The 21,683-nt window shown below is 42.5% G+C and overlaps 1 protein-coding gene across 3 annotated transcripts in view; it reads left to right on the top strand.

Annotated features, from left to right (window-relative positions):
* TMEM50A (transmembrane protein 50A) overlaps positions 1–21,683 on the top strand; it is a 148,047-nt gene that overhangs the window by 30,354 nt on the left and 96,010 nt on the right. For all 3 annotated transcript variants that reach the window (XM_053707210.1, XM_053707209.1, XM_053707208.1), the window contains exons 3-4: positions 207–319; positions 17,114–17,181. In XM_053707210.1, coding sequence (XP_053563185.1) covers positions 207–319; positions 17,114–17,181 — 181 coding nt within the window. The remainder of the gene's footprint in view (positions 1–206; positions 320–17,113; positions 17,182–21,683) is intronic.

The following is a 21,683-nucleotide window of genomic DNA, read 5'->3' as shown; positions in this document are numbered from 1 at the left end:
TGGTTTCTCCTTTCTTGTCTTGTTTCGGTCGAATGACTGGATATGACATGTGAGGGGAGGAGCTATATAGCAGCTCTTCTTGGGTGATCCTCTTGCAACTTCCTGTTGGGAAGGGAATATATCCCATAAGTAATGGATGACCCGTGGACTGAATACACTACAAGAGAAATAAATTTATCAGGTAAGCATAAATTATGTTTTTTCAGTTTTTTACAGGATGGTGGATCATCATTGATGCTGCTGTAAAATATCCATTAACAGATGACCTGAACCACTCATACCATGCTTGTGGTGTCATAGCCACTGTTGCCTTTCTAATGTAAGTAGCTCTGTACTTCTTTTTCATTTACTTTGTTTAGAAACAAAATAAGATTAATTATTCTTTATTCAAAGTCCCCCACAGTTCTGTAAAGATGGGTCTTTCAAGTAAGTGTCTGCGGTGAGTGCAGGCTGTTGCATGGATTAGGTAATGGATCAGTAACTTATATTTTATACTATATTCAGTAAGATTTTTGAACCCCCAGTATTATATTCTAAGCAATTTGAGTATATAAAGAAAATATAATGTTATAGAGTAACTGCTACTGCTTGTCAATAGGAATAACTTTTAGAGGTCCAAATAAAATATTTGGTCTATTTTCTTTCTAATGACACGGTGAGTCCTCGGATCATCTAATTACTATTGGGAATATCACTCCTGACCAGCAGGAGGAGGCAAAGAGCACCACAGCAAAGCTGTTAAATATCACCTCCCTTCACTCCAACCCCAGTCATTCTTTTTGCCTTACGTTAAGAGCAAGGAAGTGGTAAAGTTTAGGTGTTTGGAAGAAGATTCTTCAAGCAAGAGTTTATTTTTTAGCAGTACAAGTTTGTCCTGGGGTGTAGCCGTAGCCCATGTCAGTCTCTTCAGTAGAGCAGTGGTGACTTTTTAAGCATTGGGAACTTGTGGAGTACAATCCTCACTGCGCCTCCCATGTATTTAATGCTTCCCTAACATTAAAAGCCTGAGTAAGATTACTCAGTCTTTGTTTTTCTTCCACAGGTCCAAGCAAGCTGCCCTGTTAACAGGCAGATTTCATAGAGGTAAGTGCTAAGTTTATTTTTCTAGGTGACATGCAGAAAAATATTGCCTTTTTAACAGTCTATCTGTTGGGACTTATTTATCCTATTGTGGGTTATAGGACATGACAGGCAGTTTGTGTAGGCACTGGGGACGTGAGGAAGGAACTATAGAATTAGTTCTCTTTTTTTATTATTTCAGCTTATTGTGGTTTTATTTTCCCAGCGACTTTGTTTTCAAAATTAATGTGGGACGGGAGTTTCGGTTGTAACGCCCATGATGGGCGGGTCTGTTTTTAGAAGCGGCCAAGAATTTACGCGCTTTCTTTCATCCCTACTCAGTTCCGGTGTGTCGGAGGTGCTTCTCATAGCTGCGGTTACGCTTTCTGTGTGAAGTGTTCTAAAAAACAGAAAGCGGATACCGAGTGGAGCAGTTCTAATTGAGTCTGGATTCTTCTACTAACAGAATTTGAGCAGCTATCTATTCCAGCGGTCAACAGGACAGGTAGGCGCCTCAGCAGGGCTGGCTGAGGTGTAGATACTGTTTGGGTTGTTATAAGACGTTTTTTTGTGTCACACATCAAAAAAAGATTATCGTTTGAAAGTTAAAGGGACAGTACCGTTTTTTGTGATAAAAGTTAAAAGTCAAATAAAAACATTTTATTTTTCATTTGGTTAATTCTTGGGTAAAGATGGACCAAGAGGGCCTGCAGAATGTTACATGTACTTTATGTTTTGATGCTAATGTGGAACCACCAATCCCTTTCTGTTCCTCATGTATTGAGAGAACATTGAATTACAGGGATAGGCTGTTTGAATCTGAACCAGCATTTTCTAAAGGGGATGCTGTTCGGGGGTCTCCTACAAATGTTCAAGATATGCCGCAGCTTTCTCTTCAAATGTCTCAAAATTTGTCGTCCACCCATGCAGTGTCCTGCGCTTCCTCACAAGCTGTGGTTGGAGTTTCATTGCAAGCATCGCTACCCTTATGTCTTCTGTTGTAACTGATGTGTTGTCTGCCTTTCCCATGCTGCAGGGAAAGCGCAAGAGGAAATCTAAGGATTTAGGGAGTAAGGTGTCTGACTCAGATTTCTGGGAAGGAACATTCTGGACAGCCACAACTGAGGAGGAAGCTACTTCGGTGGCATCTGAGGGTGAAGACTCAGACAGTGTAACTCCTCCTTCTGATGCTGAAGTGATACCATTTAGATTTAAGTTTGAGCACCTCTGTTTGTTACTTAAGGAGGTTTTGGCTACCTTGGACGACTCCGACACTACTGTCGTAGTCAATCCTAAGAAGTCTAGTAAACTTAACAAGTATTTTGATGTACCTTCCATGGTGGAGGTTTTTCCTGTACCAGATCGGGCTACAGAGATTATTGCTAGGGAATGGGAGAGACCGGGTATTCCTTTTTCTCCATCCCCTATTTTTAAAAAGATGTTTCCTATTGCTGACTCTATCAAGGAGTCTTGGCACACGGTCCCCAAGGTGGAAGGGGCAATTTCCACTTTAGCTAAGAGAACCACTATTCCCATAGAGGATAGTTGTTCCTTTAAAGATCCTATGGATAAGAAGTTGGAGGGGTTGCTCAAAAAGATGTATGTACACCAGGGTTTACAATGACAAACTGTGGTGTGTATTGCTACCGTCACTAGTGCGGCTTCATACTGGTTTGATGCGTTGTCTGATTCTATTCAGACAGATACTCCCCTTGAAGAGATCCAGGATAGGATCAAGGCCCTTAAGTTGGCCAATTCCTTTATTACAGATGCTTCCCTTCAGGTTATCAAGCTGGGAGCAAACATCTCTGGGTTTGCCGTACTGGCCCGCAGAGCCCTATGGTTGAAATCCTGGTCTGCGGATGTGTCGTCTAAGTCTAAGCTTTTGGCAATTCCTTACAAGGGTAAGACCTTGTTTGGGCCGGGATTGGCTGAAATTATTTCCGACATTACGGGAGGAAAGGGTCATTTCCTCCCTCAGGATAAGAGGAATAAGCAAAAGGGACGTCAGAGTATTTTTCGTTCCTTTCGAAACTTCAAGGGTAAGCTTTCCTCTCCCTCTACAAAGCAGGAACAGTCCAAGCCTTCCTGGAGGTCCAACCAGTCTTGGAACAAGGGAAAGCAATCTAAGACGCCCGCTACTGACTCAGTTAGCATGAAGGGTCTGCCCCCGATCCGGGACCGGATCTTGTGGGGGGCAGACTTTCCTTCTTTGCTCAGGCATGAATTCGGGATGTTCAGTATCCCGGGGCGGTGGACATCGTCTCCCAGGGATACAAACTAGAGTTAAAGACCTTTTTCTCCCATGGGCAGGTTTCTGCTCTCAAGATTATCTGTAGACCAGATAAAGAGAGAGGCTGTTCCAAAGAAACAGGGTCTGGGTTTTTACTCCAATCTATTTTTGGTTCCCAAAAAAGAGGGAACTTTCAGACCAATTCTAGACCTCTAAACAAGTTCCTCAGAGTACCGTCCTTCAAGATGGAAACTATTCGTTCTATTCTTTCCTTGGTTCAAGAGGGTCAATTCATGACAACAGTAGATTTAAAGGATGCGTACCTGCATGTTCCCATCCACAGGGACCATCACAAGTTTCTGAGGTTCGCATTTTTAGACAAACACTTTCAGTTTGTGGCTCTTCCATTCGGCCTTGCCACAGCTCCCAGAATTTTTTCAAAGGTTCTGGGATTCCTATTGGCGGTGCTCCTGTTGAGGGGCATTGCGGTGGCACTTTATCTGGACGACATACTGGTTTAGGCGCCATCCTTTCAACAAGCGAACGCCTACATGGAGATGTTATCGTTCCTGCGCTCTCACGGATGGAAGTTGAATCTAGGAAAGAGTTCCTTAATTCCAGCTACAAGGGTAGTGTTCTTGGGAACCATAATAGATTCCCTATCGATGAAAATATTTTTGACAGAGGTCAGAAAATCAAAGATCTTCGACTCTTGTCTGGCCCTTCGGTCCTCTCCTCGGCCGTCAGTGGCTCAATGGAGCTGCCATGGACATCATTCCGTTTGCCCGTTTCCACCTCAGATCTCTGCAGTTATGCATGCTAAAACAATGGAACGGGGATTATGCGGATCTGTCTCCGCAGTTGCATCTGGATCTGGTGACAAGAGATTCTCTTCTTTGGTGGTTGTCTCAGGAACACCTCTCCCAGGGAACCTGCTTCCGCAGACCCACCTGGGTGATTGTGACAACAGACGCCAGCCTGCTGGGATGGGGAGTGGTCTGGGGCTCTCTAAAGGCTCAGGGGACATGGACTCGGGAGGAGTCTGTTCTCCCCATAAACATTCTAGAGCCGAGGGCAATCTTCAATGCTCTTCTGGCCTGGCCTCAGTTAGCTTCAGCCCGGTTTATCAGGTTCCAGTCGGACAACATAACTTCAGTGGCTTACATCAACCATCAGGGAGGAACTCGGAGTTCCTTGGCTATGATAGAGGTAGCAAAGATTATTCAGTGGTCTGTGATCCACATTTAAGGAGTGGACAATTGGGAAGCGGATTTTCTGAGCGGACAGACCATTCAAACGGGGGAGTGGGAAATCCATCCGGAAGTGTTTTCCAGCTTGATCTCAAATGGGGACAGCCGGAAATGGATCTCATGGCATCTCATCAGAATGCCAAGCTCCCGAGGTATGGGTCGAGGTCAAGGGATCCTCAGGCTGTACTGATAGATGCTCTGCGGTCCCTTGGAATTTCAGTCTAGCATACCTATTTCCTCCGTTCCCTCTCCTTCCTCGGGTCATTGCTTGAATCAAACAGGAGAGGGTGGTGTTGATCCTCATCGCACCGGGGTGGCCTCGCAGGATCTGGTATGCAGACCTAGTGGAGAGGTCATCTCTTCCACCTTGGAGACTTCCATTGAGGAAGGACCTTTTACTTCAAGGGCCCTTCCTTCATACAAATCTCGTTTCTCTGAAGCTGACTGCTTGGAGATTGAATGCTTAATTTTATCAAAGCGTGGTTTTTCTGAGTCGGTCATTGAGACCATGATTCAGGCTCGTAAGCCTGTGACTAGAAAGATTTACCATAAGGTATGGTGTAAATATCTGCATTGGTTTGATTCCAGAAGCTACTCTTGGAGTTCGGATTCCTAGAATTTTGTCCTTTCTCCAGAAGGGTCTGGAGAAGGGTTTATCTGCAAGTACTTTGAAGGGTCAAATATCTGCCTTGTCTATTTTGTTGCATAAACGTCTGGCGGATTTACCAGATGTGCAATCTTTTTGTCAAGCCTTGGTCAGAATCGGGCCTGTGTTCAAACCTGTCCTCCCTGGAGTCTTAACCTTGTTCTTAAAGTTCTTCAACAGGCTCAATTTGAGCCTATGCTTTCCTTAGATATTAAGTTATTATCTTGAAAAGTTTTGTTTCTTGTTGCAATTTCTGTTGCAATTTCTTCTGCCCACAGAGTCTCGGAACTCTCGGCGTTGCAGTGTGATCCCCCTTATCTTATTTTTCATTCCGATAAGGTAGTCCTGCGTGCTAAGTTAGGGTTTCTTCCTAAGGTGGTTTCTGATAGGAACATTAATCAAGAGATTGTTGTTCCTTCTTTGTGTCCTAACCCTTCTTCTCATAAGGAGCGTCTGCTGCACAACCTTGATGTGGTGCATACATTGAAATATTATTTACAAGCGACCTAAGGATTTTCGTCAGTCTTCGGCTTTGTTTGTTGGTTTCTCTGGGAAGCGTAAGGGTTAGAAAGCTACGGCTACTTCTCTTTGTGGCTGAAGAGTATAATTCGCTTGGCCTATAAAACTGCTGCGCAGCAGCCTCCTGAGAGAGTCACGGCTCATTCTACGAGGGCTGTTTCCTCTTCCTGGGCATGCAAAGCTTCTGTGGTACAGATTTGCAAGGCTGCAACTTGGTCCTCTCTACACACTTTTTCCCAAGTTCTATAAATTTGATACTTTTGCCTCGGGTGAGGCTTCCTTTGGGAGAAAGGTTCTTCAAGCAGTGGTGCCTTCCGTTTAGGTTCCTTGTATTGTCCCTCCCTTATCATCTGTGTCCTCTAGCTTGGGTATTGATTCCCAATAGTAATTAGATGATCCGTGGACTCACCGTGTCATTAGAAAGAAAACAAAATTTATGCTTACCTGATAAATTTATTTATTTCTTGACACAGTGAGTCCACGGCCCGCCCTGTTTTTTAAGACAGGTTTCTTCTATAAGGTACGACGAGTCCACGGATTCATCCTTTACTTGTGGGATATTATCCTCCTGCTAACAGGAAGTGGCAAAGAGCACCACAGCAGAGCTGTCTATATAGCTCCTCCCTTAGCTCCACCCCCAGTCATTCTCTTTGCCTACTCTAAGTACTAGGAAGGGTAAAGTGAAAGAGGTGATAAAATGTTTTTATTTTCTTCACCAATCTGTTTGTGGTTCCCAAAAAAGAGGGAACCTTCAGACCAAGTTTAGATCTCAAGATCCTAAACAAATTCCTCAGAGTCCCATCCTTCAAGATGGAGACCATTCAGACTATTTTACCAATGATCCAGGAGGGTCAATATATGACCACCGTGGATTTAAAGGATGCGTATCTGCACATCCCTATCCACAAAGATCATCATCAGTTTCTCAGGTTCGCCTTTCTGGACAAGCATTACCAGTTTGTGGCTCTTCCCTTCGGGTTGGCCACAGCTCCCAGAATTTTCACAAAGGTGCTAGGGTCCCTTCTGGCGGTCCTAAGGCCGCGGGGCATAGCAGTGGCGCCTTATCTGGACGATATCCTAATTCAGGCGTCAACTTACCAACTAGCCAAATCTCACACAGACATCATGTTGGCTTTTCTAAGATCTCACGGGTGGAAGGTGAACGTAAAAAAAAGAGTTAACTTACCTCTCTCACAAGAGTTCCTTTCTTGGGAACTCTGATAGATTCGGTAGACATGAAAATTTTTCTGACGGAGGTCAGGAAATCAAAGATTTTAACCACCTGCCGAGCTCTTCATTCCATTCCTCGGCCGTCAGTGGCTCAGTGTATGGAGGTAATCGGACTAATGGTAGCGGCAATGGACATAGTTCCGTTTGCTCGCTTGCATCTCAGACCACTGCAACTATGCATGCTCAAACAGTGGAATGGGGATTATGCAAATTTATCTCCTCAGATAAATCTGGATCAAGAGACCAGAGACTCTCTTCTTTGGTGGTTGTCACAGGATCATCTGTCCCAGGGAATGTGTTTCCGCAGGCCAGCATGGGTCATAGTGACGACGGACGCCAGCCTATTGGGCTGGGGTGCAGTCTGGAATTCCCTGAAAGCACAGGGAGTGTGGACTCAGGAGGAGGCTGTCCTCCCGATAAATATTCTAGAACTGAGAGCGATATTCAACGCGCTTCAGGCGTGGCCTCAGCTGACTTCAGCTAGATTCATAAGATTCCAGTCAGACAATATCACGACTGTAGCATATATCAATCATCAGGGGGGAACAAAGAGTTCTCTAGCGATGATAGAGGTTACCAAAATAATTCGATGGGCAGAGACTCACTCTTGCCATCTATCAACAATCTATATCCCAGGAGTGGAGAACTGGGAAGCGGATTTTCTAAGTCGTCAGACTTTTCATCCCGGGGAGTGGGAACTCCATCCGGAGGTGTTTGCACAATTGATTCATCAATGGGGCACGCCAGAATTGGATCTGTTGGCGTCTCGTCAGAACGCCAAACTTCCTTGTTACGGGTCCAGATCAAGGGATCCTCAAGCAGTACTGATAGATGCTCTAGCAGTACCTTGGTCGTTCAACCTGGCTTATGTGTTTCCACCATTTCCTCTCCTCCCTCGTTTGATTGCCAGAATCAAACAGGAGAGGGCTTCTGTGATTTTGATAGCACCTGCGTGGCCACGCAGGACTTGATATGCAGACCTGGTGGACATGTCATCTCTGCCACCATGGACACTACCACTGAGACGGGACCTTCTCATTCAAGGTCCGTTCCAGCATCCAAATCTAGTTTCTCTGCGGCTGACTGCCTGGAGATTGAACGCTTGATTTTTATCCAAGCGGGGTTTCTCTGGGACAGATATCTGTCAATTTTACTGCACAAGCGCCTGGCAGATGTTCCAGACGTTCAGTCGTTTTGTCAGGCTTTAGTTAGAATCAAGCCTGTGTTTAAACCTGTTGCTCCGCCATGGAGTTTGAATTTAGTTCTTAAAGTTCTTCAAGGGGTTCCTTTTGAACCTATGCATGCCATAGATATTAAGCTTCTATCTTGGAAAGTTCTGTTTCTTCTGTTATGTGTGATCAGTCCACGGGTCATCATTACTTCTGGGATATTATCTGCTCCCCTACAGGAAGTGCAAGAGGATTCACCCAGCAGAGTTGCTATATAGCTCCTCCCCTCTACGTCACCTCCAGTCATTCTCTTGCACCCAAAGACTAGATAGGAGGTGTGAGAGGACTATGGTGATTATTCTTAGTTTTTATAACTTCAATCAAAAGTTTGTTATTTTACAATAGCACCGGAGCGTGTTATTACTTCTCTGGCAGAGTTTGAAGAAGAATCTACCAGAGTTTTTTCTTATGATTTTAACCGGAGTAGTTAAGATCATATTGCTGTTTCTCGGCCATCTGAGGGAGGTAAAAGCTTCAGATCAGGGGACAGCGGGCAGTTGAATCTGCATTGAGGTATGTAGCAGTTTTTATTTTCTGAATGGAATTGATGAGAAAATCCTGCCATACCGTTATAATGACATGTATGTATACTCTACACTTCAGTATTCTGGGGATGGTATTTCACCGGAATTACTCTGTAAAAGTACATTAAACCTTTTAATAGGTATTTAATTCATGTTAAACGTTTTTGCTGGAATGTAGAATCGTTTGCATTTCTGAGGTACTGAGTGAATAAATATTTGGGCATTATTTTTCCACTTGGCAGTTTGCTTGTTTTGATTATGACAGTTTCGTTTCTCTCTCACTGCTGTGTGTGAGGGGGAGGGGCCGTTTTTGGCGCTCTTTGCTACGCATCAAAAATTTCCAGTCAGTTACTCTTGTATTTTCTGCATGATCCGGTTCATCTCTAACAGAACTCAGGGGTCTTCAAACTTCTTTGAAGGGAGGTAGATTCTCTCAGCAGAGCTGTGAGACTTATGTAGTGACTGTGTTTTAAAACGTTGCTCTGTGATTTTTATGTTTAAAATTTAATTAGTGTTACTTTACTAATGGGAACAAACCTTTGCTAACAAGTTGTTTTTAAAGAGTGATGCTATAACTGTTTTTTCAGTTCATTATTTCAACTGTCATTTAATCGTTTAGTGCTTCTTTGAGGCACAGTACGTTTTTGTTAAATAAGATTGTAACCAAGTTGCATGTTTATTGCTAGTGTGTTAAACATGTCTGATTCAGAGGAAGATACCTGTGTCATTTGTTCCAATGCCAAGGTGGAGCCCAATAGAAATTTATGTACTAACTGTATTGATGCTACTTTAAATAAAAGCCAATCTGTACAAATTGAACAAATTTCACCAAACAGCGAGGGGAGAGTTATGCCGTCTAACTCGCCTCACGTGTCAGTACCTGCGTCTCCCGCCCGGGAGGTGCGTGATATTATGGCGCCTAGTACATCTGGGCAGCCATTACAGATAACATTACAAGATATGGCTACTGTTATGACTGAAGTTTTGGCTAAGTTACCAGAACTAAGAGGCAAGCGTGATCACTCTGGGGTGAGAACAGAGTGCGCTGATAATTCTAGGGCCATGTCTGATACTGCGTCACAGCTTGCAGAGCATGAGGACGGAGAGCTTCATTCTGTAGGTGACGGTTCTGATCCAAGCAGATTGGATTCAGATATTTCAAATTTTAAATTTAAATTGGAAAACCTCCGTGTATTACTAGGGGAGGTCTTAGCGGCTCTTAACGATTGTAACACTGTTGCAATACCAGAGAAAATGTGTAGGTTGGATAAATACTTTGCGGTACCGGCGAGTACTGACGTTTTTCCTATACCTAAGAGATTAACTGAAATTGTTACTAAGGAGTGGGATAGACCCGGTGTGCCGTTCTCACCCCCTCCAATATTTAGAAAGATGTTTCCAATAGACGCCACCACACGGGACTTATGGCAAACGGTCCCTAAGGTGGAGGGAGCAGTTTCTACTTTAGCTAAGCGCACCACTATCCCGGTGGAGGATAGCTGTGCTTTTTCAGATCCTATGGATAAAAAATTAGAGGGTTACCTTAAGAAAATGTTTGTTCAACAAGGTTTTATATTGCAACCCCTTGCATGCATCGCGCCGATTACGGCTGCGGCAGCATTTTGGATTGAGTCTCTGGAAGAGAACCTTAGTTCCGCTACGCTGGACGACATTACGGACAGGCTTAGAGTCCTTAAACTAGCTAATTCTTTCATTTCGGAGGCCGTAGTACATTTAACCAAACTTACGGCTAAGAATTCAGGATTCGCCATTCAGGCACGTAGGGCGCTGTGGCTAAAATCCTGGTCGGCTGATGTAACTTCTAAGTCCAAATTACTTAATATACCTTTCAAGGGGCAAACTTTATTTGGGCCCGGTTTGAAAGAAATTATCGCTGACATTACAGGAGGTAAGGGCCACGCTCTACCTCAAGACAAAGCCAAAGCTAAGGCTAGACAATCTAATTTTCGTCCCTTTCGGAATTTCAAAGCAGGTGCAGCATCAACTTCCACTGCACCAAAACAGGAAGGGGCTGTTGCTCGTTACAGACAAGGCTGGAAACCTAACCAGTCCTGGAATAAGGGCAAGCAGGCCAGAAAACCTGCTGCTGCCCCTAAGACAGCATGAACCGAGGGCCCCCGATCCGGGACCGGATCTAGTGGGGGGCAGACTCTCTCTCTTCGCCCAGGCTTGGGCAAGAGATGTCCAGGATCCCTGGGCGCTAGAGATCATATCTCAGGGATACCTTCTAGACTTCAAATTATCTCCCCCAAGAGGGAGATTTCATCTGTCAAGGTTGTCAACAAACCAAATAAAGAAAGACGCGTTTCTACGCTGTGTACAAGATCTATTATTAATGGGAGTGATCCATCCGGTTCCGCGGTCGGAACAAGGACAAGGGTTTTACTCAAACCTGTTTGTGGTTCCCAAAAAAGAGGGAACTTTCAGGCCAATCTTGGATTTAAAGATCCTAAACAAATTCCTAAGAGTTCCATCGTTCAAAATGGAAACTATTCGGACAATCTTACCCATGATCCAAAAGGGTCAGTACATGACCACAGTGGATTTAAAGGATGCTTACCTTCACATACCGATTCACAAAGATCATTACCGGTATCTAAGGTTTGCCTTCTTAGACAGGCATTACCAGTTTGTAGCCCTTCCATTCGGATTGGCTACGGCTCCAAGAATCTTCACAAAGGTTCTGGGTGCCCTTCTAGCGGTTCTGAGACCGCGAGGAATTTCGGTAGCTCCGTACCTAGACGACATTCTGATACAAGCTTCAAGCTTTCAAACTGCCAAGTCTCATACAGAGTTAGTTCTGGCATTTCTAAGGTCGCATGGATGGAAAGTGAACGAAAAGAAGAGTTCTCTCTTGCCTCTCACAAGAGTTCCATTCTTGGGGACTCTTATAGATTCTGTAGAAATGAAGATTTATCTGACAGAAGACAGATTAACAAAGCTTCTAAATACATGCCGTGTCCTTCATTCCATTCAACTCCCGTCAGTAGCTCAATGCATGGAGGTGATCGGCTTAATGGTAGCAGCAATGGACATAGTACCCTTTGCACGCCTACATCTCAGACCGCTGCAATTGTGCATGTTGAGTCAGTGGAATGGGGATTACTCAGATTTGTCCCCCACTCTGAATCTGGATCAAGAGACCAGAAACTCTCTTCTATGGTGGCTTTCTCGGCCACATCTGTCCAGGGGGATGCCGTTCAGCAGGCCGGACTGGACAATTGTAACATCAGACGCCAGCCTTCTAGGTTGGGGCGCTGTCTGGAATTCTCTGAAGGCTCAGGGACAATGGAGTCAGGAGGAAAGTCTCCTGCCAATAAACATTCTGGAATTGAGAGCAGTTCTCAATGCCCTTCTAGCTTGGCCCCAGTTAAAGACTCGGGGGTTCATCAGGTTTCAGTCGGACAACATCACGACTGTAGCTTACATCAACCATCAGGGAGGGACAAGAAGCTCCCTAGCAATGATAGAAGTATCAAAGATAATTCGCTGGGCAGAGTCTCACTCTTGCCATCTGTCAGCAATCCACATCCCGGGAGTGGAGAACTGGGAGGCGGATTTCTTGAGTCGCCAGACTCTTCATCCGGGGGAGTGGGAACTTCATCCGGAGGTCTTTGCCCAAATACTTCGACGTTGGGGCAAACCAGAGATAGATCTCATGGCGTCTCGCCAGAACGCCAAACTTCCTCGCTACGGATCCAGATCCAGGGATCCGGGAGCGGTTCTGATAGATGCTTTGACAGCACCTTGGAACTTCAGGATGGCTTATGTGTTTCCACCCTTCCCGCTGCTTCCTCGATTGATTGCCAAAATCAAACAGGAGAGAGCATCAGTGATTCTAATAGCGCCTGCATGGCCGCGCAGGACTTGGTATGCAGATCTAGTGGACATGTCATCCTGTCCGCCTTGGTCTCTACCTCTAAGACAGGACCTTCTGATTCAGGGTCCATTCAAACATCAAAGTCTAACTTCTCTGAAGCTGACTGCTTGGAAATTGAACGCTTGATTTTATCAAAACGTGGTTTTTCTGAGTCGGTTATTGATACCCTGATACAGGCTAGGAAGCCTGTTACCAGAAAGATTTACCATAAAATATGGCGTAAATACCTATACTGGTGTGAATCCAAAGATTACTCCTGGAGTAAGGTTAGGATTCCTAGGATATTGTCTTTTCTACAAGAAGGTTTAGAAAAGGGTTTATCGGCTAGCTCATTAAAGGGACAGATCTCAGCTCTGTCCATCTTGTTACACAGGCGTCTGTCAGAAAATTCAGACATCCAGGCCTTTTGTCAGGCTTTAGCTAGGATCAAGCCTGTGTTTAAAACTGTTGCTCCGCCATGGAGTTTAAACTTAGTTCTTAACGTTTTACAGGGTGTTCCGTTTGAACCCCTTCATTCCATTGATATAAAATTGTTATCTTGGAAAGTTCTATTTTTAATGGCTATTTCCTCGGCTCGAAGAGTCTCTGAGTTATCAGCCCTACATTGTGATTCTCCTTATCTGATCTTTCACTCAGACAAGGTAGTTCTGCGTACTAAACCTGGGTTCTTACCTAAGGTTGTCTCTAACAGGAATATCAATCAAGAGATTGTTGTTCCATCCTTGTGTCCAAATCCGTCTTCAAAGAAGGAACGTCTTCTACACAATCTGGATGTAGTTCGTGCCCTCAAGTTCTACTTGCAGGCAACTAAAGATTTTCGCCAAACTTCTTCCCTGTTTGTCGTTTATTCTGGACAGAGGAGAGGTCAAAAAGCTTCTGCTACCTCTCTCTCTTTTTGGCTTCGTAGCATAATACGTTTAGCCTATGAGACTGCTGGACAGCAGCCTCCTGAAAGAATTACAGCTCATTCCACTAGAGCTGTGGCTTCCACTTGGGCCTTTAAGAATGAGGCCTCTGTTGAACAGATTTGCAAGGCTGCAACTTGGTCTTCGCTTCATACTTTTTCCAAATTTTACAAATTTGACACTTTTGCTTCTTCGGAGGCTATTTTTGGGAGAAAGGTTCTTCAGGCAGTGGTTCCTTCTGTATAATGAGCCTGCCTATCCCTCCCGTCATCCGTGTACTTTTGCTTTGGTATTGGTATCCCAGAAGTAATGATGACCCGTGGACTGATCACACATAACAGAAGAAAACATAATTTATGCTTACCTGATAAATTCATTTCTTCTGTTGTGTGATCAGTCCACGGCCCGCCCTGTTTTTTAAGGCAGGTACATATTTTTAAATTATAATTCAGTCACCACTACACCCTTGGCTTCTCCTTTCTCGTTGGTCTTTGGTCGAATGACTGGAGGTGACGTAGAGGGGAGGAGCTATATAGCAACTCTGCTGGGTGAATCCTCTTGCACTTCCTGTAGGGGAGCAGATAATATCCCAGAAGTAATGATGACCCGTGGACTGATCACACAACAGAAGAAATGAATTTATCAGGTAAGCATAAATTATGTTTTTTAGTTGCTATCTCTTCGGCTCGAAGAGTTTCTGAACTATCTGCATTGCAATGCGACTCGCCTTATCTTGTTTTTCATTCTGATAAGGTGGTTTTGTGTACCAAACCTGGATTTCTTCCTAAGGTTGTTACTAATAAGAATATTAATCAGGAAATTGTTGTTCCTTCCCTGTGTCCTTATCCTTCCTCTATGAAGGAGCGTCTGTTGCACAACGTGGTTCGTGCCTTGCAGTTTTACTTGCAAACGACCAGGGATTTCCGTCAAACATCTTCGCTGTTTGTTGTCTATTCTGGAAAGCGTATAGGTCAAAAAGCTACGGCTACCTCTTTCTTTTTGGCTGAAAAGCATCATTCGTTTGGCATACGAGACTGCTGGACAGCAGCCTCCTGAAAGAATTACAGCTCACTCTACTAGAGCGGTGGCTTCCACATGGGCTTTTAAAAATTATGCTTCTCTTGAACAGATTTGTAAGGCTGCGACTTGGTCTTCACTTCATACCTTTTTCCAAATTTGATACTTTTGCTTCTTCGGAGGCTATTTTTGGGAGAAAGTTTTTCAAGCAGTGGTGCCTTCTGTTTAGGCATCTGTCTTGTCCCTCCCGTTCATCCATGTCCTATAGCTTTGGTATTGTATCCCACAAGTAAAGGATGAATCCGTGGACTCGTCGTACCTTATAGAAGAAAAGTAAATTTATGCTTACCTGATGATAAATTGATTTCTTCTATGGTACGACGAGTCCACGGCCCGCCTTGTCATTTTAAGACAGATTATATTTTTTTGATTTAAACTTCAGTCACCTCTGCACCTTTTAGTTTTTCTCCTTTTTCTTCCTGTACCTTCGGTCGAATGACTGGGGGGGGGAGCTATATAGACAGCTCTGCTGTGGTGCTCTTTGCCACTTCCTGTTAGCAGGAGGATAATATCCCACAAGTAAAGGATGAATCCGTGGACTCATCGTACCATAGAAGAAATCAATTTATCAGGTAAGCATAAATTTACTTTTTTGTCGTATTATAAACCTCAGACACCTCTGCACCTTGTTGCTTCCTTTCTCTCCTTTTACTTTGGTCGAATTACTGTGGTTGGAGGGAAGGGATGTGATATTTAACAGCTTTGCTGTGGTGCTCTTTGCCTCCTCCTGCTGGCCAGGAGTGATATTCCCAATAGTAATTAAATGATCCGTGGACTCACCTTGTCAAGAAATAAATACATTTATCAGGTAAGCATAAATTTTGTTTTTATATACATTTATATAAACTATTTCCTCAAGGTCTTTACTTCTCTCTTGAATAGTGGATCAATAATTTTCACATAATTTAAATCTTATTAAAGGCTGTGACACACTGCAAGCGATGCGGCGCGAGGCGAAGCAGCTCCTTTGCACCGCATCGCATCGCTTCTGAAGTTCAATTATTTCATCTCTGAGAGCTTAGCTACGCGACCTGACGCAGCAGAATGCTCAGAGATGAAAAGGCAGGACACACTGAGCGCGCACAGCCGCATCCACATGCTGCGCACCACTCCGCTTGCAGTGTGTCACAGCCTTAAAGGGTCCTTGTAATAATTTATTTTTTTGCAATTAAAGGGACATTGAGGACTTTTTATTTTGTTTGATGCAAAAAATACAACATTTTAATATATAGTATATAGTTGTTTTTTTGCGTGGCTATTCCTGTTCTATGTTCTTAATATTATGGGATGTCTACCAATAGAGCTGTGGTAGTTTCAGCCAGTGAGCTTCCATTGTCTGTAAAGGCTAATACAGGTAGAAAACCCTTTATCCAAACTGCTTGGGACAGGAAAAGGTTTGGATATCGGAATAGTTTGGATTTTTGAATATTTGTATCTGTAAAATGGGACAGTTTGAAGAGAAGATGTAACCAAGTGTAAACAACAATATCTTATGTAATTTAGGCAATATTTACATGTCAAAATACAGCTTATACCTGCAAGCCAAAGGTAGTTTTATATATTTTTTAATACTTTTGTATACATAGTACCCACAGAAAGATATACAGTATAGGGATGCGTATTCAGATACTTTGTGAGGCTCAGAATGCAGAAGTAAGCAGCGATTCGATCCCTTCGGATATTTTCGTAGCTGGGTTGATTATTGTAAAAGATCCCCACTCTAAGATCTGGATTTGCATGGATGTGGGGATCTTTTACAGGAATCAATCCGACTATGAAAATATCTGAAGGGCACATGCCGCTGCTTACTTTCACAAAGGATCGGAATGCATATCCCTAGTACAGTACTGTAATCAGAGTTACTATTTGTTGTTTGAAATAAATATAGACTATTATTTGCATCTTAGAACACAGTAAAACAAATCAAAGACACAGGCAAAAAAGATTGTGACTTACAGGTGGGGGAAAATAATAATTTTTGCAAATTTTTTACTTTTTAAAAAAATTATTAATTAAAAAGTTTGGATTTTGGAACTCCGGATTTGTACCTGTATTATCAAGTTAGCTTATATATAGCAGAATCAATGTGTTAGTTGTTGTATAAATTGTGTGCACGTACAGTATGTATTTTACATTATTTTATTTCTAAATGTTTTTTATTGAATAAAATGTAACTAGAAATACATACCAATGTAAAGTAGTAAAGGAACAAATTTCTGTTATCGGGCAATAAAAATATACAAAGCATTAGAGAAATCAGAAGTATTAACCCTGCAGTTTTAGAACTTTAAACACTTTGACTCTTAAACCCAATGTTTATTTTTGTCATTTTATTTAGAGCAAAATTATTTTTTTGTAATCTAAACATTTTTAAAGTTGATTGCCTTCCTTTTTTTCTTTTCATCTTCATGTACCTTATGCCAAATATGCTCTAAATTTTTTGGAAAAAATAAAACATATTAATTGAATTTAGTTTTTTTTGTTTGTTTTAATGCCTACCTGCGAATACAGCAGTTTAAATAAATATATACTTTTTCCAGGATAAATGCTGTTTCCAATGGACAGGTTCGTGGTGACAGCTATAGCGAAGGATGTATGGGCCAAACTGGTAATTATCTAACATCTCCCTTTTTAATTCATATTTCTTCAGGTTTATTTCATTTATCCTTATTTTGTTAATGTTGGACAGATGTTAACTCATTGTTAAACTTTCCAGGAGTGAATATAAACATTTTATAAATCTTAGAAAGCATTTTTGTGGTAGAAGGTTAATCAGAATTATTTCATGTTGGTTCCTATACACAGCTTAAAAGTGTACAGGTCTCATAATTCTTTAGAATGTTGCATTTTTTTTTTTAATTAGTGGTGGGACAGTATTCAAAGTATACACAACTCTGGGCTGGAGAAGTCTTCAGTATTTTTCTGCAGTCTTCCTATAAATAAGGATCCCTTCCTTAAGAGCAGAACATTATATTGATCTTGGTATCCCTTGTTGAAAAAGCATCTGCACATATCAGCAGCAGCAATGCACTACTGGGAGTTAACGGGTGGTTCGTGGCTACAAATATTTTTCTAGTCATTGGATCACCAGATGTGTTCAGGTAGCTCCCAGAAGTGCACTGCTGCTATGAAGCAGACTTTAATTATGCGTTGAATCCCTTTGCAGGGGTTCAACTTATAGTTAGAGCATTTTATTATTGCACTGTTGCTTGCATATAACATTTCTTTCATATAGGTGGCGAGAGTCTATGAGCTGTTACTTATGGGATAAACATTCCTACCAGGAGGAGGCAAAGTTTCCCAAACCTCAAAGCCTATAAATACCCCTCCCACATACCTCAGTTTAAAAACATTGCCTCCTTAGGGGGTGGTGAAGTATGGTGTGCTTGATTCTTCAATGAAAGGCGCTTCTAACCATTTTGAAGCCCAGCTTCTCTCAAAGTACAGTGATTGTCTAAAGGAAGTGAAGGGAGTACTGCCTGATGACACAGGCTCTCTGTAAATTGGTCCGCAGGGATTCATCTTCTGCTTCTCTTTACAGATCAACATTATACTCCTCTACCATTACCTCGGCATATATATGTTTCAGTACTGGTTTGGCTGTCTGCTATATGTGGATGGGTTTCTTAAGGTCAGTATGTTTGTTTTTTCTTTTTTTGTTTGAGACACTCTCTAAGCTATGGATTGGGCACTTTTGGTAAAGGTTTATTGTGTATATATTTATATGTATTCGCCCTGGGACAGGCATTATACTCCTTAAATAATAGACAACAAAGGTTTGAGGAAAGTTGCAAATGTATATAAACACTTTATTTAGAGGTGATTAAAGGGACAATTTAACGGTTACCTTACCTCCGTTTTTTCAGAACTTATTTAGAATTTCACACAATGGCGCTATTTAAGTCGCCTAATGACGCGTCATTTCGCACTGTTTTTTGGAGCAACATTTTTCACACCATTTTCGCTGTTAAAAAGCCCACCCCCTTTTCACTCCATGCCCTCATTTTTTCAGAGGGCTATATTGCAGCACTTGTTTTGACTTATATATGAGATAAAACAATTAATCAATACTATTTATTTTTGTAAGGCTATTTCTCTTGTTAAGTGTATCCAGTCCACGGATCATCCATTACTTATGGGATATTAACTCCTCCCCAACAGGAAGTGCAAGAGGATTCACCCAGCAGAGCTGCTATATAGCTCCTCCCCTAACTGCCATTACCAGTCATTCTCTTGCACCCAACGAATAGATAGGATGTGTGAGAGGACTGTGGTGATTATACTTAGTTTCATACCTTCAATCAAAAGTTTGTTGTTTTATAATAGCACCGGAGTGTGTTATTCCTTCTCTGGTAGAATTTGAAGAAGAATCTACCTGAGTTTTTCTATGATTTTAGCCGGAGTAGTTAAGATCATATTGCTGTTTCTCGGCCATCTGAGGAGAGGTAAACTTCAGATCAGGGGACAGCGGGCAGATTAATCTGCAAAGAGGTATGTAGCAGCTTATTATTTTCTGACAATGGAATTGATGAGAAAATTCTGCCATACCGATATAATGTAAACTCAGCCTTAAATGCAGTAGCAGCAACTGGTATCAGGCTGTCATGTATGTATATTTTACACTTCAGTATTCTGGGGAATGGCACTTCACTGGAATTATACTGTATGCATAAAACTTTAGCCTAATTTGCAGGGACTAGCAACAGGCTTTTTAATAACACTCAATTTATTAATGTTAAATGTTTTTTGCTGGCATGTAAAATCGTTTAATTTTCTGAGGTACTGGGTGAAAAAATGTTTTGGGCACTATTTATTTCCACTTGGCAGTCGTTTTATTTAATTTATGACAGTTTACTGATCTCTCTCACTGTTGTGTGTGAGGGGGAGGGGCCTTTTTTGGTGCTTTTGCTACGCATCAAAAAATTCAGTCAGAAGTTTGTCTTCCCTGCATGATCCGGTTCATCTCTACAGAACTCAGGGGTCTTCAAAACTTGTTTTGAGGGAGGTAATCACTCACAGCAGAGCTGTGAGATTGTAGTTGACTGTGATAAAAAAAAAAAGTTTATTTCTGTATTTTTTTTTTTTTTCCTGCTATCAGGGTTAGTTATCCTTTGCGAATGGGAGCAATCCTTTGCTAAAATTGTGTTTTTTACAAAGATTTGATGCTATAACTTTTCAGTTTATTAATTTTCAACTGTCATAACTTTTTCTGTGCTTCTTATAGGCACAGTACGTTTTCATATTATAGTAAATTACTTGAAAAGTATTTCCAAGTTGCTAGTTTATTTGCTAGTGTGTTAAACATGTCTGATTCAGAGGAAGATATCTGTGCTATATGTGCTAAAGCCAAAGTGGAGCCCAATAGAAATTTATGTACTAACTGTATTGATGCTACTTTAAATAAAAGTCAATCTGTACAAATTGAACATATTTCACCAAACAACGAGGGGAGAGTTATGCCGACTAACTCGCCTCACGTGTCAGTACCTGCATCTCCCGCTCGGGAGGTGCGTGATATTGTAGCGCCGAGTACATCTGGGCGGCCATTACAAATCACATTACAGGATATGGCTACTGTTATGACTGAAGTTTTGGCTAAATTACCAGAACTAAGAGGTAAGCGTGATCACTCTGGGGTGAGAACAGAGTGCGCTGATAATATTAGGGCCATGTCAGACACTGCGTCACAATTTGCAGAACATGAGGACGGAGAGCTTCATTCTGCGGGTGACGGTTCTGATCCAAACAAACTGGATTCAGATATTTCAAATTGTAAATTTAAGCTGGAAAACCTCCGTGTATTACTAGGGGAGGTGTTAGCGGCTCTGAATGATTGTAACACAGTTGCAATACCAGAGAAAATGTGTAGGTTGGATAAATATTTTGCGGTACCGGCGAGTACTGATGTTTTTCCTATACCTAAGAGACTTACTGAAATTGTTACTAAGGAGTGGGATAGACCCGGTGTGCCGTTCTCACCCCCTCCGATATTTAGAAAGATGTTTCCAATAGACGCCACCACACGGGACTTATGGCAAACGGTCCCTAAGGTGGAGGGAGCAGTTTCTACTTTAGCTAAGCGTACCACTATCCCGGTGGAGGATAGCTGTGCCTTTTCAGATCCAATGGATAAAAAGTTAGAGGGTTACCTTAAGAAAATGTTTGTTCAACAAGGTTTTATATTGCAACCTCTTGCATGCATTGCGCCTGTCACGGCTGCAGCAGCATTTTGGTTTGAGTCTCTGGAAGAGACACTTGAATCAGCTCCATTAGATGAGATTACACACAAGCTTAAAGCCCTTAAGTTAGCTAACTCATTTATTTCAGATGCCGTAGTACATTTAACTAAACTTACGGCTAAGAATTCCGGATTCGCCATTCAGGCACGCAGAGCACTGTGGCTAAAATCCTGGTCAGCTGACGTTACTTCTAAATCTAAATTGCTTAATATACCTTTCAAAGGGCAGACCTTATTCGGGCCCGGGTTGAAAGAAATTATCGCTGACATTACTGGAGGTAAAGGCCATGCCCTGCCTCAAGACAGAGCCAAACCTAAGGCTAGACAGTCTAATTTTCGTTTCTTTCGTAATTTCAAAGCAGGAGCAGCATCAACTTCCTCTGCACCAAAACAGGAAGGAGCTGTTGCTCGCTACAGACAAGGCTGGAGACCTAACCAGTCCTGGAACAAGGGCAAGCAGGCCAGGAAACCTGCTGCTGCCCCTAAGACAGCATGAATCGAGGGCCCCCGATCCGGGAACGGATCTAGTGGGGGGCAGACTTTCTCTCTTCGCCCAGGCTTGGGTAAGAGATGTCCAGGATCCCTGGGCGTTAGAGATCATATCTCAGGGATACCTTCTAGACTTCAAATTCTCTCCCCCAAGAGGGAGATTTCATCTGTCAAGGTTGTCAACAAACCAAATAAAGAAAGAGGCGTTTCTACGCTGCGTACAAGATCTTTTATTAATGGGAGTGATCCATCCGGTTCCGCGGTCGGAACAAGGACAAGGGTTTTACTCAAATCTGTTTGTGGTTCCCAAAAAAGAGGGAACTTTCAGGCCAATCTTGGATTTAAAGATCCTAAACAAATTCCTAAGAGTTCCATCGTTCAAA

Source organism: Bombina bombina, chromosome 3 (assembly GCF_027579735.1).
Source record: "Bombina bombina isolate aBomBom1 chromosome 3, aBomBom1.pri, whole genome shotgun sequence".
Taxonomy (NCBI): domain Eukaryota; kingdom Metazoa; phylum Chordata; class Amphibia; order Anura; family Bombinatoridae; genus Bombina; species Bombina bombina.
The sequence above is the reverse complement of the archived record's forward strand: the minus strand, read 5'-3'. Positions and strand labels throughout refer to the sequence as shown.